Raw genomic sequence first — 19,258 nt, 5'->3', positions numbered from 1 at the left:
TTGCTCTCAAGTTTGTGCAAGTCTTTAGCTATTTTGAGCAGCCGAAGTGAAGCAAACCCTGCTCAGTCACAGGGACATTTGCTGGATATAATGGGAGAAATATGATAATATTGTCTGTAGGCATCAGAAAAAAAGTTGTAGAAGTTATATATATAAAGTTGCTACAGGCTGATGGGCCATTGAGGTAAAGGTGTCATCTTTCTGCTGCCTGGCATTTGGTTCTCAAGTCCTACCTGTGATTGGGAAATATGCATGACTACTTAATGTCGGCAAACGCTTGATACAGAATTAATGTATATGCATGAAATGATACTGTTTGCACTGCCAGCTAGAACTCAGCAGTACCAGACCACATAGATCAGGGTTTATATCAGCAATAAGTCTCAACATAGTTTTAAATTTATTTTTTGTTTTGGGTGAACCCTTACTAACATGAGAGTCTGAAGAAAAGTATCCTATAACAGAAATGTTTTGAATATTCACTGTTATACAGTGGAGAGGTAGTAACAAATCTGCCTGAAGAGAATTTGTCTTTAAATATATTTGTTTTGTTGCAAATAGTGTGGGAAAGTATTGAAAAGACAGATGTGAGAAATTTGTCCTGGATTCTTCAAGTGTCTGATTACTGCTGGTTCAGATTTTTGTCTTGAACATCACATCTATAATACACCAATAGTTCTTGCTTAATCAGGGAATTTGCAAAGATGCTCAATTCTGTTGGCACATATAAGACACTGAAAGATATAGGTACTGTATAATTGAGTTTTTATCTACTGATTGCCGCAGAAATGCGCTAAAGAAATTTCTCAGTTACAGAATTAAATTCTCATACCTATACATGTAATCTATAGTATTTTTCTCAGTTTGAAACCCCTGGAATGTTTAGGGTCTGATTGTGTCAATAACTGCATCTTCCTGCCATGGGATTGAGGCTATTTAGGATTGTCAGGTAGTTTTGTCTTAATCTGAGTAGATGTGACATTTCTAACTGAAAGCCTTTTACTTCAGTAGTTGTATTTTCAAGTGGTATGCTTACATAAGATGTTGACAATCGGCCTTGGTGAGGTTTGGATTTGAAAACATTTGTTTGTTGGTCTTTATCTCTCTGTCACCAAAATAATACAAGCTGTGAAATGTATTTATCTGAAAATATGTTTTGTGATTAACAAAAGCATTCTATTTGGGGATATTTTTTTTTATTTTTACAAAAAATGTGTTAACCCTTAAATAAAAGGCGTAAGAAAGGTAAGGTAAAAAAAAAAAAGTCTTAAAGTAATTATAGTAGAAGTAAGTGTAAAGATTCAAAATGGAAAAACCTGAGATGACAAGGGAAAAATGAACCAACCTGCTGTGCTTTTACCAGAAATGTTGTTAAGTTTATAAATAAACTCCTGAATTCTCAAATACTGTAAGCTTAATTGAAAAAAACCCCACATTTTAAAAGTAACTGTGTTTTTTTTTAGTGATGTATGTATATATATTTATGTTTTTCAGACTCTCAGTGTTCAGTCTTCAACAAATGGTCAGTTCGTCTCTCCCAGTGATATTCAGTTGAAATGTAATTATTGCAAAAGTTCTTTCTGTTCAAAACCAGAAGTACTGGAATGGGAGGTAAGGGTGTTCTTAGAATGATGTACTTAAGAGTTTCAACTTAGAATCTTAATACGGTTTTGCTAGCTATTTTATAAAGTATTGAAGTTTCTTTTTAAAAGCTTGGTTAAAATTTACCTGGTTCTGTAGAATATAATTTAATTTCAGTATGGATCAAAGCAGAAGTCTTTGTTCATAAATAGTATTTGTGGAATTAAAAAAAAATATATTTTCTCAGATCAGCTGTAAGTCTGCAATCTGCTTTCATCGTCAGTTATTGTAGATATGATAGACCATTATTGTACTTGTTTATGAACTAAGAGAAGTATCTAAAGAGGATATGCTGAGATTGAGTGACATATTTTCTGTCCAGTGTTTTCATGTGAAATGATGAGTATTTATAACCCTGTCAGCTTAATTGGGATTTGTAAATTTTTAGCATTAGAAGTCATACTCTAATTAATGTGTTCACACTTTACTTTGCAAGTTGTCTTAATGGCAGCTATTATTTCAAGTTGCACTATTTAGACCTTAAGATTTAATCCATTAACCTTATTCATGATGTTTCGCAACTTTGCATTTAGAACAAAGTATATCAGTTCTGCAGCAGAGCATGTTCTGATGATTATAAGAAACTGCACTGCATAGTTACATACTGTGAATACTGTCAGGAAGAGAAAACGCTCCATGAAACAGTGAATTTCTCTGGTATCAAGAGACCCTTTTGCAGTGAAGGTATGTACGTATTTGTTGTTTTCCTGAGGTGTTGGTTGTTATTCTACTGTGATTTACATACTTTGTTTATATGTTAAAATTCAAGGTAACAACTCATTCTGTTGTACTTGAGGCTAAACCAGAAGTCTCTTCATTACTGTTATTGAAATTATTGTACCTGTTATTGTTAATGCAGGTACTTTTTCATTTATCTGAGCTGCCTTTAGAGCTTTTCACCACTTAGTCCAGGTTAAGGGTAACACTCTTAAGTGTGTGTGTGTATAAATACCTACATATTTATGCACATTGCATACATACATACGTACAAAAGAACTATACATTCTTTTTAAAAAAATGTATGCAGTAGTGCATGTGCAACATTAACTGCGCTGATGAACACCAAGCTTTTTCTTTGATTAGCAATTTCTAAATAAGTTCAACAGTAGAAGTTTTATGTTGGCTTAGAAAGGTTACTTAAGCAATAACTTGAATGATGCCTGTTGCTGTGTGTTGAGTACTGTCATTATAATTTACTTGACTAATTACTTGAATTTTCAATCAGAAAACAAACTAAAAGGGAACTCCATGGCCCTAGAATTCTTTTAAGTTGCATTAAAGCATGGTTTTAATAGAAATAGTAAAATAGGTTTTTTAACAAGGACCTGTCCTTTCCACTTCTGGTGAGCTCTCCTTTGATACTGGTATTTAATCATGATCTTAGATATTTAACTACAAGTTTGAATGGCTATTATTCGAAATGCGGTGAATATTTTTTTCTTATAACAGCAACACTTCCAATGTCATTTGATAAGACCTGTGGAAGATACCTGTTTTCAGGCAGCTTAAATAGTAGATATGGGAGTTATAGGAGGATCCTATTAAGTTGGAGAGGGTTGGAATGCAGTGCTGAAGGCAGTCTTCCCTCCATGCCATTCCCATACAGCTTCGGGACTCTGCAGTCATTTGTTTCTGAAGAATGGAGTGTGGTATTCTGGAGTGGAAAGTGATAGCTGGAGAGTAAAAACAGAGACATGAAGGCCCAGCCTTACAGTGTTCAGTGCATTGCTCAGCAGCCCCTAGCTAGGAATTGTTTCTGTGAAGGAAACAATTCCACAGAACACATTCAAACAAGAGCAAGATACTTTTCTGGAGATTAAAATATATGCTTCTATTACTGTGAATATTTATGACTCCCTCATTTTAAAGTTGGATGGCTGTCACAATGAAATGAATAGGGTTCATAATGGCACCTATGCTATTACTACTTCTCTATGAGGAGGCTTGAAATAAGCGATGACTTATGTTTCCAATTGGAAATTTTGAGGAAGAAAATAAATAAAAACAGTCTCTCCTGTTTAGCTACTAAGTGGGGGGAATCTGTTGCTAGATGTCTTGGTGTGGGCCTTGAGTTTGCAGGTGCTGGGCTGCCAGCACAAGAATAAATACTACATTTATGAGGGTGAGCATGCACAATGTTACCATAAAGACAAAGTTTATCAACTTACTGTGATGATCTGAACCACTGAGTAGTAGAGAGAGGCTAGTCAAAAGCACCATTAAGTAGATCATAACTTGAATAAATATCAGTGTATATCTGCCAGCTGTAGCTGAGGTCTACTTTGTGATGCATGTGACAAAGGTCTGTATGTGTTCCTCTCACAAATAAACCAGTGACCTGGACAGAAATTCTGAAGGAACCCTAGACCATTTATTTTGAAGGAAAACCATCAATTGCCATTAATGGCTGCAGAAATAGTGCAATCCAAGAATGAATGGTGCTTAGATCTGATGTAGGAAGGACAGGGCCAGGACTTGTGTTGGACTCTTGGAGGTCAACAAATAGGAGTTCCATCATCAGATGTGATAGATTTTTCTTGCCCTTTTCCCAGGCACCTAGACTTCACTGGTTTGTCTTTAATTTCAAAGCATTTTATCAGATATATGTCAAACTTTTTGTGAAATAACAAAACCAGTACAAGTACCAAGTATTTTCTGATTGTGGAGGTCATCCTGGTTTTGATATTGCAGATTGTTCAAGTAACCTCACCAACACAGATTATTTTTTTGAGCATGCAGTTATTCTTCATCAGCAGACAATGTATTACAGTTTGGGAAAGAGTAGCCAGAGGTACTCAGTCACAAAAGTTGCTGGCATTTTTGGAAGAAATTGAACCCTCAAGGGGAAATGTGAGGAATTTTCAGGGGAGTGTTTATAAAAGGCTCCTAGATAAAATCAGAAATTAAACACATGTTGAAATTTCTGGAAGTGTACTTGTTCATTTTTGTGCAAACTGATGGGAAAACATATATAAGATCAACCGCAAATTTCTCTTGACTGCTTACAGCTGCCCAGCTGGAGTACTGAAGATGTCGTCATTGCTCCCATTCTTCATACCTGAGGGGTTTTTTCACACATGCATATACATATATATTTACACACAAACCCTGACACCCACATTAAAGTCTCTTGGATCAGTATTTCTGTGTGGTTTCACTCCAGCTGTTTCTTTATATGTTTCTCTTGAGACACTTCAAAACATGTGCAGGAAGCCTCCATTATTATAAGGTGTGATTAGAACTGACCTAGATTTTGTGCTGAAGATGGTTATTAATTCTTTCATGGAGTATAGGATGCTTTTTCTGGTTTTGTCCAAAAATTGGATGCTATGAACAACCTGAATGGAGTAGATGAAAGAGTTTAATCTGTTCCTCTGGTGCTGAGGCTGTCCTGGTGTTTTGCCACTAGAATGCTGCATTCCAAAATGTCTGTGTCTAAATTAAATAAGCATAAACAAGCTACTTCTTACTTTAGCATAATAATATATATGCTAAAGTAAGAAGTAGCTTGTGTATTTTTATGTATGTATAGTTGCATGAGTGACAGCTGAGGATAGGCTGTACAAGTTTTTAATCCTGAGGAAATCTTCAAATTACTGGGTTTGGGATATTTTGGGAGTGAGTTTTTTTCTTGTTGTTGTTGTTTTTGAAATACATATTCCTTCTGAGAGTCTGGGAGAGCAAATCAGTCTTTGGCAATCCAGCAATTAAAGTATTTTATGATGAGTATCACCATAATTTTATTTTATTTGTAGACTTACTTAATTCATCTTTCCAGTAGAACTAAGTGCTATGACTTAAACAACACAGGCTTAATCATTTTATAATGCAAATTTTAATAGCACTGATTCATATCTAGTTGTCTTCTTCTAGGAGGGAGAAGGTCATTAAGATGTTGGATTAGTTCAGTTATCTGATGCTTGGGAATTCTTTTTAAACGGATAATGCAGGTAGAGGACAGCTGTCAAACTAGCAACTGTACCATCACCCTGGTAGCATTCTAGTAGATTTCTGGGAATTAAGGTTTCTACAAATGAAACTCAATGCAGACATTGAGTTTTCTCTGAAAACATCTCTGATGTTTCATCTAAGTAGAGATAATATCTTAAAATACTGCAGGGTCGACAAGTGGAAAAATAAATTTAGGAAATTAAGTAATTTTACCTTCTTCTAGGAAAGGTTCAGTTAAAGCATTGTAGATTTTAGAGTGGGATTTTCCCAACCAGTACTGCACAGTGGACTGTTTGTAAAAGTATACTATTAAATGATTAGCTGATTAATTTTTAGATTTATATGAAAATATTACAGATACAGAGATAGCCTAAACACAGGTATGTTAAGTTTTGTAGAGGTGCTTACATTCCAGTGTTTCACAATCAGTTAGGATACTACCTGATATGTATAGCAATTCCTGCTGTGATTAGAAACAGCAAAAAAAAAAAAGAAGTAAAATGTGATGTATGATATGAAGCATTGCTAAGACTTAGTTATAGTTGCTGGGCTTCTGTGGTGGATGGGCCAAGGAAGAGTTGGTGCACTATCCCTGCTGTGCTGAGCTGCTGTGTCCCCCTAGACACAGGGAGGTGCCATCAACCCTGCATGAATCGCTTTGTTCCTGATGTTTGGTCTCATTATTTTTAAAGTGAGAGCTACAGAGACTGTTCAAATACAGCTTTTTAAATAGTTTACATTGGCAACTATCTTTTTTAGAGTCACCGATACTGCTTTTGAAAATAACATGTACAGAATTTGGGCTAGTGTACAGAATTTTTTAAAGACAGTATGAAATCACTCTTTTACATACTCTAGGATTTGTGCTTCACAGAGCTGTTATGTCACTTTCTACAGCTCTTGATGGAGGCCTGCCATGTTGAAATAATTTGATCGTGCTATGGTGCCTAGTTTGGTTTTGTTCATGACTAGTTCTGGCAGTGTCCCTTCTGAGATAAATTCTTACCTGAAATGTCAGTTTCCTTGTGGCTTTCATTTAAAGCTGTATTTGGTGCTGAGTTGGGATATCCTGGCAAAAGGGGACAATTAAAAAGCAGAACATGTCTTAAATACTGCAAAATGTATGATCTGTAAGAATACTCGTTCACAATTGCAAGAGTCATGTTGTTACTGCAGGAGGATATTCCTTTCCTACAACCTGGGTTAGTAAAAAAGGGAAGTGAATGTTGGAGGTATTTAGAGGTGTCTGGCCTATTCTGAGACACTCTGACATCCTTAGGCTTCTATGGAGAGAAGTTAGAATGGGACATTCCTGGTATCTCTTTGAGCCATGGCAGTTTTCTTTAGGGAAGTCTGATGGCACAGAGGCCCTGGTTGTGGCCAGGACTGTTCAAGCCATGTCATCTGATTAAGTAGTCTGGTTATAGAAATGAGTTAAGGTAAAAGGAACAGCATATTCAATTCTGACAAGTCACTTAGGAGGTATTTAACAGGCTCTCTTGCTACAGAAGCCCCAAGTGAAGGCTATGCTGAAAGAAAGCAAAGTTCTTCACCTCCTAGACAAATGCACATGGGAGAGCTGGACAGTTGGTTCTTGTGGTATTCCACTTGTGGAAGAGTCGCAGTGTAGATGTAGTTTCCAATTAGTGCTTCTTGGATGCATCCCTTCTGGAATTACTGGACAGTTTTAACCTGTTAACCTGGATTTTGATGTTTCTGACAGTGTTCTTATAGTTGAGAAATGGAAAGGTATAACTATGCAGTGGAAGAGATTGTTCATCGTTCCCTTTGTAGAGGGAGAATACTGATAGTATTCAAGTAATATAATTTAAAATTTCTGCACATGTATTGAGTCTTGACATTTTTATTTTTCTTTGTGGAGAGATAATTCATAACATGATAAAGAATATCAGGTGAAATCCTGTGCATTGTTTGACACCAGTGGTCCTTGTTAGATTTTCATTCTTCCTTGTTAATTCCACTGTTGTATCTTTTTTTAAAGAGGTTTGAGATAGTTCTTTGAGCAAAGACAGCATTGACTGGTGTAGATATGGGGTGATGCAGTTTAATGTGCTGAGATTATGAGCACAAGAAGAAAGCTTATAAAGATGCTTCTTATTAACATTATCAACCTGAAAAGATTTAAGAATAAGCAAAACATGAGTAACTGGATTGGAGTAGGAGGGAGAAGAATGGAAGGAGATAGTACCTAATAGCAGGAAATAGTAGGATAAACTGAGGTTGTATGAAAGTTGGATTGAATACTGATAAAAGGTTCTTAAAGTGAAGACGAGGAATGAAGGGGTATACACAACTTCTCTTCACACAGAAGAGGGTAGGATCTACTTCAACATTAATCCAAGCAGGACCCAGAATTTGAATACATTGCATCTGTTTTCATAGAAATAATAATGTTTGTTATGAATCCAGAGACAGCAGGTGATAGCAGTGTGGGTATGGAAGAGATTTTGCATTCAAATTAGTACAGAGGGAGATGGAGCAGAAAAATCTGTATGAAACATAGCTCGGAGAAAGCTTCCAAGACATAGCTTGTTATGCTAAAGGCTTGTTGTTACTCTTCTCTAGAACAGGTAACAATTGAAGTTAATACAAGATGAGAGAAAAGCAAGTTTTACATGTCACTTGAAGGACAAAGGTCATTTACTAAGGACAGCATTTCAGAGGTAAAGAACCAATTCTTTTAGGATAGAACAACTACGTCTTATAAAATATTAGTCCCTGTGGTAAAAAGGTACTGGTGTTGAGGACTCAGAATTATTTGTGGTTCAGTATTCCTTTTTACACAGCTACTTGATGTAGAAATGTACTGAGCTTCTGTCATTCAGGTAGGTGCTGCTGGTAGATCATGTTCGTAGTAGCTTACTTGTACTGAGTCTGCAATCAGGTGAAGCAGGTTTTCTTCTGTGGGCAACTCTGCAGGGCTGAACCTGGCAGTTCCTGGATCTGCCAAGAATAAGGAAGCTCTCTTAACCTGGAACTTCCCTGAGGTAAAGGTTTTGAGGAACTTGTCTGGGTGTTGTCTTGTCAGCAATCTTCTCTTTTATGTGTTTAGATAATTTCTTTCTCTACCATTTATGTGGGAACCAAAATTCAGGGCTCTTAAGAGATAGGTTTTGTGTTGGGTTTTGCTTGGAAGCCAGAATTCTAATACTGTAATTAAGGATATGTTAAGTTAGCAGATACTCACCTACTTGGTTTTTGTTTGCTTGTGATTTTGACTTGGAGATACTTCTGAAAATGGTCCTTACTGGTCTTTCTGGGACAGCCAGGTTATGGGATGGTGTTAGAACTTTTAAAGACAGTAATAAGCCAGATAACCTGTGCTTATAATTTCTTTCAAAGTAAGAGGTGTTTTCTCTCAGAGGCACTTAAAAGCAGTAGAAGTTTTTATCTGATCACACTAACTTGTGGGTCTGGTGTTGTAGCAGAAATCTTGAGGAAGTTAGGATTTTACTCAGATCTCTTTGTTCAAAATGATCGGACTGTCAGCTGTCTGTTTTAGGCAGTGTTTATACTCATGAACCCCAAGTCCCCAGAGGAGTTAGGCTGAACAACCCTAAGGATTTTACTGTTGATCTTAGAAAGGTCAGACATTCAGTGCTTTTTGTATTACTCATTCACAGTGTGCCATAAATCAAAGCCAACTTCATGGCCACATGTACAAGGTCAGCATGGGTGTTACTGTTATGTTGATTCAGGATTACTCTTGTGCAAGAGAAGACCAAATTGTTTGAGTTTAGAATCTGTTTTGCCAAAGTAAAATACTTTTTTCCATACAGTCTTACTCTTTCAGTCAAAACCATAGCATTGTAATAAAAATGTATATACTAGATTGCAGACTGCCAAGGACCTAAGAAAGGCATATTGCTTTCTCTTTCTTTGAAGTCACAAGATCTTGAAGCTAAACTTGGCCTCATAGATTAAGTTACCTATTACAATCACATGAACGACGTTCAGACAAATCTGTAGTATTTTGCTCATGATGTTGCAAAAGAAAGACTTCGTAAAGATTTTACTTTAGCAAGTTTTGGCATTGTAAGAATCTACTGTCAACATCCAAAGTTTTATAAAAACAGGTTTTTTATCTTCTGTAGAGGCCTCCTTCAGCAAGAAGCTCTGCTGTTAGTGGTCTGTAAAGAACCCCAAGTTTTCCAGGCCTTTAGGTTTTAAGGGCTGGAATTTTGGACTTTTTATTTCCCCTTAATGTTAATTGATCATTTTCCATGAGTCATGGAGATGTGGGAGATGTTTGACTGTGGAATGGAAAATTTCTTGCCTGATAACTTTTTAAAATAAAATAGCAGCATCATCAACTTCACTTCCTGTAGTACAGCAGCCAAGAAAAAGGCCAATTTTTTCCCATTCCTTTTTGTAAACTATTTAGCCAGGTGGATATAGGTTGCCTGGTTGGTAGTAGAGTTGTACTACTAGTCTAGTAGTAGTAGTTTTGAAAGGGTGGCTTTTCTAAGAGACTACTGAAGAGGAGGATACATTGTGGTGCTAAGATATCTCTGGATTTTTAAAGAAGTGGAAAGTATATGATGCTCCATGCAGTAATGAGAGGTACAGCCAGCAGGAAAAAATATTGGCAAGAAATTTTGCTTTTAATTGGTACTTTTAATGAAGAGCTTGCACACACTGTTATCTTTAGGATTGTTATTTCCTTCAAAGCAATGTATTTAAAGTCCAAATCAGTTGCACTCTAAGGATGGTTGCTGGATATGGCACTTTCCATCTGTGCTAGGAATTTTCTTTATTCTGTGTTGGAGAACTTAAAAGAGAAAACCCAAAGAACAAACAAAAAAACACCCCAACAAAACCACTTTAAATAAAATTACCTACAGTGTCTTATTTGTACAATATTCTATAAATGTCTTATTTTGACATTACTAGCAAATTTAATTTGTTAGCAAAGCTTGTTGCATTACAGGTTAAAGTCCCTCAATAACCTTTTGCTTTTGGAAGATTCAGTCTGCTGCTTCTTCCATTTGCATTCTTGTGCTTTTAGTGATTTAATAATAGGATCTCAGTTTCACATGCATTAATTCTGCCTTAATAGACAGCAGCATAAGTCACATAATTGAAATGACTGAATACATTATAGTATCTTATATTCTGTATGGCAGAGAAGGTACAGCATGTATCTTACATACCGAGGTTCATAACTTATCAGAAGTATGGAAGTCTGTATCTGTTAGATTATGTGCATGTCCTAGCAGAGTGGGCACTTGGATGACTTGAGTTCTCATCTTTGGTGGTGCTGTGATATTTGGTAGATCACAAAAACGGGTGCAGTACCTTAGATTAAAGGTCTGTGTAAATGTTATCTTGTCCCTCCAGTGTTTGATATAGTTACTTTATGTTCTCATTCTGTTCTCCCCTGTAAAATTAGGACAATTACAGAGGTATGCAGTACATGATTTAGGCATCAGCTGAATAGGTGTTGGATTTGAGGACATTTAAGTGCAATATATTCTGAAAATAGCCTATATAATAGCTACAGTATTCATCTTCTAATGCATTTAATATGGTAGAATGTCTTTCTAATTTCCTTGAGGGAGGATCAGATTATGGAAGAATATAGCTGTCATTATTGCAACCTTAAAATTGTGACTGTGTAGTAAATGAAAAAAAAAACACAAAAAACACCCCCACACCCCCAGAAAAAAAAAACCAAACAAAAAAATAAAACACCAAAAACCAAACCAACACAAAACAACAACCGACCAAAACCAAAATAACCAGCATCTCCACCCCACCCCAATGTGGGGAAAAAAATTAAAGTATTAATTGCATATAAACTCTTCATAAATTTAATGTTTAATTTCTTATCATTGCATAACTCTCACTACTGACCATTGCTTGCTTTGTCATTACATTTTTAAAGAAGTCCCTCAGTCCTGAGGTCATCTTGTACATATTAGTGTTCTTAAATGTTAATGAGTTATCTTAAGTGGTTTGTTGTATTTATATAAAAAGCATAGTAATAAAATTAAGTTGATCCATGAAGCTAGGTATTTCTTTAGTAGATAGTGTTGTCTGGATATCTAGCATTTTGAGGATGTGTAACTGAGCAATGTAATTCCAAGTTTTGTGTGGGTCTATATTAAAAGAAAACTATGTATTTTTTTCCTGAATGTTTATTCAGGGATTTGATGAAAAAAAAGATTCAGCATAGGGTTTTGAAAAAGATGCAGGTGTCACAGGAAACCATAAAATTGTGTAGGGAAGATTTTTGGGTAAAAATGTGTTGAAATACAGTCTTACTGTGCAAACTGAATTTGTCTGAAGCTCCAGTTGTTAGCTGTTGTTGTATCCATTTAATTTTCAATATTTAACTCTTAACTGTGATATATCTCTGTAAAAGTTAATTTGTTCCTAATGTTTAAAATCTGTTTCCAGGCTGCAAGCTGCTATATAAACAAGACTTTGCAAGACGGTTAGGACTGAGATGTGTTACTTGTAATTACTGCTCACAGCTGTGCAAAAAGGGAGCAACTAAGGAACTTGATGGTGTAGTGAGAGATTTCTGCAGTGAAGAGTGCTGTAAAAAATTTCAGGACTGGTACTACAAGGCAAGTAACTCAGAATTTTTGACGAGAGCTCCACAATTAAAAAAACCAAAAATGCACATGTGAGGATATCTCAAGGACTGTGCAGCAAATAGGCTTACTTCAGCAAAGCATTTGCTATAGAATAAGCAAATGTATTAATTTCATAATTTCAGTTTTTTTAGATCTTAGAGCAGCATTTCTATAATCTGATTTTATTAATTCGTTTGGCAAGGAAGTCTTGAGTTACAGAAAACAAAAAAATTAGTATGTATATTTGTTACTTTACAATTCCAATTTTTTCTCAGTTAATACCACATTTTTCTTGTCAAAACTTCTTTAATGTGTATTCAGAACATTGAAAACGCTGTTAGTAGCAGCTGGATACCTTGAGTTCACTGACATTAGCAGAGGTTTTCTTGTTCCTGTTTTTGCCTCCTTTTTTGCCTTTTCCCTTCTCCCACAGTTTGAACTGCAGAGGCTTTGATTGTTCAGTATTTCCCAGTGGAAAGGATGCCAAAGGAAAAAGCAAGACCAAATGGATTTCTAATAACAGTTTAAATCAAACAGATGGCATCTATTTCTAAGTCTCTGGAAGCTTAACTGCCTTGTGAAGCACCAGCAAAGACTTCACAATAAGAGGTTTTTTGTTTACATTTTTTGAAAGGAAAAGATGAAATTGGACTGGGTTTAACCTGCGATTAGTGCCGTGGATAAAATATTTGATCTCTGGTGTGAACGTCCTGGAAAGCTACACTGATATTTTCTAAACAAGAACTACACTGTGGATGCAATTGCAAAAAAGACAGTACAAAATTCATCACCGTACCAAAACTCTGCACACAGCCTGGAAGGCATTAAAAAACTTGAAATGTTAGAGGGCTAGATACAAGTCCTGTAATTCAAGATGATCTACTTACCATAAAAGAACTGAATATGAAGACATATCTGATATTTTGGAATGTCCAGAAATGTTACAGCCAAACACTGTGAATTCGTTTTTTTGAGTAATGTATGTAGGGCCTTGTTAGACCTTCCTGAAAGAAAACTTCTGAAGGCAACAATGTGTTTCTTTTGTCTCACATGAAAATAGGGTGATAGAGCCTGACTGCAAAGTTCTTAACTAAAATTTTAACTTCATGCAGTAATATTTAATCTATCTATATGCCTTAAAACTTGGAGTGTGAGATTAAATTTATCACTGTGAAAAAAGTGCCTTCTGGTAGAGAACTTAAATCTTTGGTGTGCTTTAGGAATCTTTTGGTGATTCAGCAAAGAATATATCTGGAGGTGTGCATACCAAATTACTTTAATGTACCTAAGCTTCTGTGGAAGCTTGTGATTCAGCTTTGAGAACCACTTGAAAACTCAGGTTTCAGATTATCCTGATTCATGGGATAAGGTAATAACTGGCCCATGAAGTCTGCATAAATGCTGTTGGTACTGTGTGACAACAAAGTTAGATCTAATGTCATAAAAAGACAGTTTAAACAGATTTGCTGGTAACTTTTGATACTTGATGATGTTGAAGTGTTAGATACTTCTACTTTTTGAATGTTACACTTGCTAGTGTAACTAGGATTCCAATGAAGAATTGTTATTTTTAATTTTTTTCAAGTGCTTCTTAAAGCCTTAATGCAATTGAGTTTTGGTTAAAAAAGCTTGAGATTTATTACATGGGAAAGACGTATAATAGGTTTTGGGAAATTGTGTTGTTTGCTGAAATTCTCTTTTATTTCTTTACATCCTTGCTGATAACTTCTCCCACTTTATGGAAGTCGCTCCAGATACCTTAGATTTGGAAGTGCATTGTTAGCTCATATTCTTACGTAGCCAAAATAGACAATGATCAAAACATGGGAGGACAAAATAGATAAGGACTGTTCTCTAAATTTGTACTTCATTAGCTGTTTTGTCTGTTAGCTTCTTAAAAGAATAGTTATATATGTATGAGCTTTGTCTCATTTATGCAATGTCCAGTGTTATTTTGGAGTTTCAATGAATGTATACATGAAGAGAAATAAGTAGTAATAACTCAGTAATGTTTTAAACACCATCATTGTGTTCATTAAACAAGTGTTTGTCTCCATCTTCTTTGTCTACTTTTTTTTATGGACACATCTTTCTCATGTACTATTATCTGGAAAACGTTGTAACCTTTTAGAAGAATCAAGTATTGTGGGAGCACTTCCCTGAATGCTAAAATTCTCTCCTTGGAAAGCCGAAAGAAGTTAGCAATAGTAGAAGCACAACAATTTTTCTAGAAGTATTAAAAGTTCATTAGACTTACCTAGATAAGAGTCCTTTAAACCTAATATGAGGCAGTGAGGTGTAAAAGAATAGTTTTAGTCCTGATCATCTGTTGGACAACAGCTGCAGTTGGTGCCAAGTTCTGAGGAAGTTTCTACTTTCTGGGTTCCATGCACCTCTGAGGCAATAGGCAAAATTTCGGATGTCTTGGGGTTAGCACCCTAAGTTTTTGAGCTTCTCCTGTAAATTTACATGCAATGGTTTGAATGTTAATCCAGAAAATGCCTGGAAAACATCTTTAAGTAGCGTGATGTTTGATGACAATTTCAGTCATTTGTTGTTACATTAGAGCATTGAAATTACTTTGAAAAAGAGGAGTATACAGTTCTGAGAACAGCACAGAAAACTGTTTCTTTAAATATACACTGAGAAACACTGGTGACAGTACTGCAGCTGAAGTGCACACAGGTCATGCGAGGCTACAGTGAAGGATTGATTAGACCCAGCATGTGCAGTGATGACTGTATTCAGTGGGGGTCAGGTGTCTGCAGCAAAGAGGAAGTAGGAGGTGGGGAACTACAGTCTGACTGAAAGAAAAGTCATTGTGGCTGGTGAGCTCAGCAGTGATTGTCAGCAGTGGTAAAATTTGAAAGTGGAGCCAGCATTAATCAAAATGGTAAAGACAGCAAGACAGCCTTGTGGAATTTCTCTTGTTGGAATTCAGCCGTTCTCTAGTTAGACATCTCAACCTCCAGTAAGTACTCTTTCAGAACAGCCAATCTTTAATAAGCACTTGCTCTCTGCAACAGCTTTTGCTTTCTATTTGCTGCAATTGAAGCTGGAATAGACAGCTAAGATTAGGGGAAGTTATTAGCAGTCCAAACCATTGAAGAACATTAGGAACAGGTGAAAGAGGGATTAAAAATGTAAACAAAAGCCCCAAATGTGAAATTTTTTTCTTTAACCCAAATATGGGGCAAACATTAGTGATTTATACTAATTACCATGCCCATTTGAACATGTTGAAGTAATGGGAAAAGAAATGTACCAAAAAGCAGTTAGGAGTGGGAAAGGACTTGTGCAGAGCAAGCACAACAAGCAGAGATGGGCTTTTTGGAACACAGAGATAAAGAGACTTGAGACAGGTATTTTGGAGGTTCAGTTAACATTTAGCACCAGTATCTCAGGTGAAAACAAATGACAAGGGGAAGGAAGGAAGAAAGGAAAAATCATAAAACGTCAAATCTTTAATTCATTTTCACTTTCAATGAATTTGATGGTCAGGGAAGTGGGTGAGCAAGCAGTTAGCAGGAAACTTCAATCCATGGAACGGTGTATAACATTGACTGTAAACAGAATTATGGAAATAGTAGAATTAAAGTTTAGTAAATGTAGAGATGAGAAGAGAATCGTCACTATAAAAGAATCCCAGGTTTCCTGAGGAGTAGTATTTCCATATGGAAGTAAACCAATTTTTTAAATCTAAATAATTTAGTAGAAGCCTGGGAGAGACAATAGTATACTTATTCAAAAGTCTAAATGAAAAAGGAAACCAGGAGAGGGAGAAAACAATTGCAGGAATGAGAGAATTACAGAATAGTTGAGTTGGAAGAAACCTTTAAACGGCTACATAGTCTAACACCTCTGCAGTGAGCAGGGACTTCTTCAATGAGATCAGATTGCTTGGAGTCCCATCCAGCCTGACCTTTAAAATTTACCTATCTGTAACCTCTCTGGGCAACATGTTCCAGTGTTTCACCCTTATTCTAAAAAACTTCTGTCTTTGAACTAATCTAAGTTGACCTTTTTGATATCTAATCTTAAATTGACCCTCCAATTAAACACCATTTCTCCCTGTCCTATCACAACAGACCCTGCTGTAGGAAGGCGGTAGTTGCTGGATTTGACAAGATTTGACCCCTTTTTCTTTTTTGAAGGAGAGAAAAATGAGCAGAAAATGGTGCTTTGATAGTCAAGCAGCGTGCAGCAGGTCAGAATAGATGGGCTTTTCTGTACGTGAGCCAGCTGTTGTTCTTAATCAGTGTTAGGTGGGTTTGAGATTTAAATTTAGAGTGAATTATACTTTTTTTTTTTCCCCTGCTGGTATTTCAGTCTTTTGGTGGCTTTGGAAGTTGCATCTGCCTTAAAGGTGTGAATTCACAGCTTTTCTGAACTGATTAAATCTACACCATTTTGGCAACACTCTACATTTTATCTTCTTCCCACTCCCTTCTAAGAATAAAACCTACATGCTCTTCTGCCCCACTGAGGTGATCTGCAAAAGGAACTGTGGATCAGCATCAGTGGAAGGTCCAAGTGACAAATACAACAAATATGGAGGGAGGATGGGGATAATGCAGTGCTTTAAGGCTTCTGACCTTGTGTGCCTGGTGCATAAGCACTGCTGCTGCTACCTGCACCGAGAAGAGGGAAGAGAAATACCTGCTCTTCCAGGGCCACCTGATGCTTAGTGTGAGGTGATCTTGAAGCTGCAGCTTTAATTTCTCCCAATTTAAAGCTGGTTATACTGTTAGAAACGAGCCTGTCTATGTATAATCTTTAAATACATGAAAATTACAGTTGAGAGGTTAATTTTTTATGCTGCCAGAGGATGGTACTACACTGTTCAAATACAGAGAAGAAATTAAACGTTTTGTTATTTTTAAAATTTGAACTAATTGGCCTGTTAATACTTTTTTGGAGTCACAGAAACTACAGTTGGACTTTGTTTTGTTTTGTTTATTTAAGCCATCAGAGCCTTGTGCATAACTGCACTGTTGTGTATGATTTTATGTATTAATGTTTTATGTTGCATATATTATAACTTCCTTTTCCTCTCCTGGCTATATTACTAAGTTGACTTACTTTAGATCCCTGAGCATCTGGTCAAGTCTGCTTTAGGATGGAGATTGCAAACAATATTGAGGCGAGCTGTAGTGCAGACAATTACTTGCTTACTTGAAGATGTGAAATTGAGGCTACCACTGTTCAGATAGTAATTTATAGCGTGGCAGATAAAATGCAGTAGAATCTGTTCTGGAGAAAAACCTTGTCTGCCTTAGTGATGCCTCATTAAATTAACATGCAGATTAATTTAATTTAATTTATTACTTAAATGTTTGAGTTTCCAAGTTACCTGCTAACTAAATTTTGGGGGAGTCTTCTTTTTTTGAGAGAAATTGTTTATAAACCATGGAGAAACTTGGATGAACTAAAGAATTGGAATCTAAAATTGCTGCAAAACTACTAAAATAATGGGAATATAAAAAACATTTATGCTCATTTGATACCTAGAGAAGTGATTCTTTTGATGACTTTTTAAAACTTTTGATTCTCTTTTTTAAAACAAGAAACAGCCTGGCAGACCTCGGAAATGGAAAAAATGGCTTGTGTTTGTCCTCAGTTCAATAGAGTCATTGAGTAAGGAGCCAAACACTTTCTGCTCTTGTTTTGCAGAATGCTTCAATGAAATTAATTAAAATTTATGCACAAAATTATTTTTTGATGACTCTTTAGAAGTGAGCAATTTTTTTTTTTTTACATAGTGACAAATTAATAAAGCAAAGCAGATTTATTCTGGATGCTAACTCTCAGTAAACAATTGCAGAAGCTTAACTGTTGTTCGTGAGCGAGACTTAACTGTATAGTGATACTGAATCCTCAGTACTCTTAAAAATGTAGTCTTTTAAAATGTAGCAATGAATTTTTCCCAAGGCCTGTTTAAAAATGTGAAAATCTTCTTTGCATTAAGGCTGTACGGTGTGACTGTTGTAAGTCTCAAGGAGCCCTCAAAGAGAAGGTGCAGTGGCGTGGTGAGATGAAGCATTTCTGCGATCAGCACTGTTTGCTCCGCTTCTACTGTCAGCAGAACGAACCCAATCTGGCCACCCAGAAAGGACCTGAGAACCTGCACTATGGTAGGTGCTGCTTCAGGGCCAGATGCTTCCTTTAAATGAAAAATTGAAAGCTGCATGAATTATTTATTTGTCATAATAAACTGCATTAGGTGTTCTCCTTTTCTGTGTTATCATCAGAGGCTGCATTGAGCTGTTCTGGGTTAAGTGTAATATTAGTGCTGTATCATCGTGGGAACAGAGAATGTTTTCCTCTTTTGTTGTGCTTCAGTTTGTCATTACTCGCTCTGTAGAAACATTTAAAGTGCCTTTTGGTCACAGAGAACATGTGCACTAGGAATGAAAAAAAAATTCATGAAATGGCATTAAAGGAAAATAAGCGAAATGGGAATGCGAATACAATGAAAGTACCTAGATAAGAGGAATACATTAATACATTGCACTTTTTTTGCTTTCTGTTGGCAATAGATACTTTTTAAATTTGCTGTTGGTCACTGAATACATTTGTGTGGTTTAAATGTCAAGTCAGGCAAAGTTCCAAATTAATGCAATTATAGCAACTCAGCTTCTTTTTAAAGCTGTTCTCATACTTGAACATTTTGGTGTTCACTTTTCTGAAAGAGGCTGTATTCACATCTGGCTATAGCATTGATTTATCATTTGTGTTTTTGTAAAGCTCAATACTGGAATATTGAGAGAGATCAGTAGGGAGATGTCTATGAAGGAAACGTCTTGTGTGCAGTTCTCACCTGCAATATGGTACTAATGAGTTCTCTTGATTTACTGTTATATTGGTGACAGGTGTTGAGTTGCTTACTGAAATTTACTTTGATTTTGAGAAAGGAAAAAAAAATTCTAAATTTGTTTCTTGTACTTTTAGATCAGGGCTGTCAAACCCCCCGGACAAAAATGACAGTAAGTACATATTGTTTAACACAGTCTTATATCCAACTCTCTCTCCCTGTCTCTTTCTCTCTCTGTCTCTCTCTC

The 19,258-nt window shown here is 36.1% G+C and overlaps 1 protein-coding gene across 39 annotated transcripts in view; it reads left to right on the top strand.

Annotated features, from left to right (window-relative positions):
- Nucleotides 1-19,258, top strand: part of ZMYM2 (zinc finger MYM-type containing 2) — an 89,242-nt gene that overhangs the window by 48,091 nt on the left and 21,893 nt on the right. For all 39 annotated transcript variants that reach the window (XM_085580839.1, XM_085580780.1, XM_085580776.1 and 36 more), the window contains 5 exons: nt 1,495-1,611; nt 2,175-2,325; nt 12,016-12,188; nt 18,166-18,331; nt 19,149-19,183. In XM_085580839.1, coding sequence (XP_085436965.1) covers nt 1,495-1,611; nt 2,175-2,325; nt 12,016-12,188; nt 18,166-18,331; nt 19,149-19,183 — 642 coding nt within the window. The remainder of the gene's footprint in view (nt 1-1,494; nt 1,612-2,174; nt 2,326-12,015; nt 12,189-18,165; nt 18,332-19,148; nt 19,184-19,258) is intronic.

The sequence above is a fragment of the Lonchura striata genome, chromosome 1 (genome assembly GCF_050655825.1).
Source record: "Lonchura striata isolate lonStrDom1 chromosome 1, ASM5065582v1, whole genome shotgun sequence".
Lineage (NCBI taxonomy): Eukaryota > Metazoa > Chordata > Aves > Passeriformes > Estrildidae > Lonchura > Lonchura striata.
The sequence above is the reverse complement of the archived record's forward strand: the minus strand, read 5'-3'. Positions and strand labels throughout refer to the sequence as shown.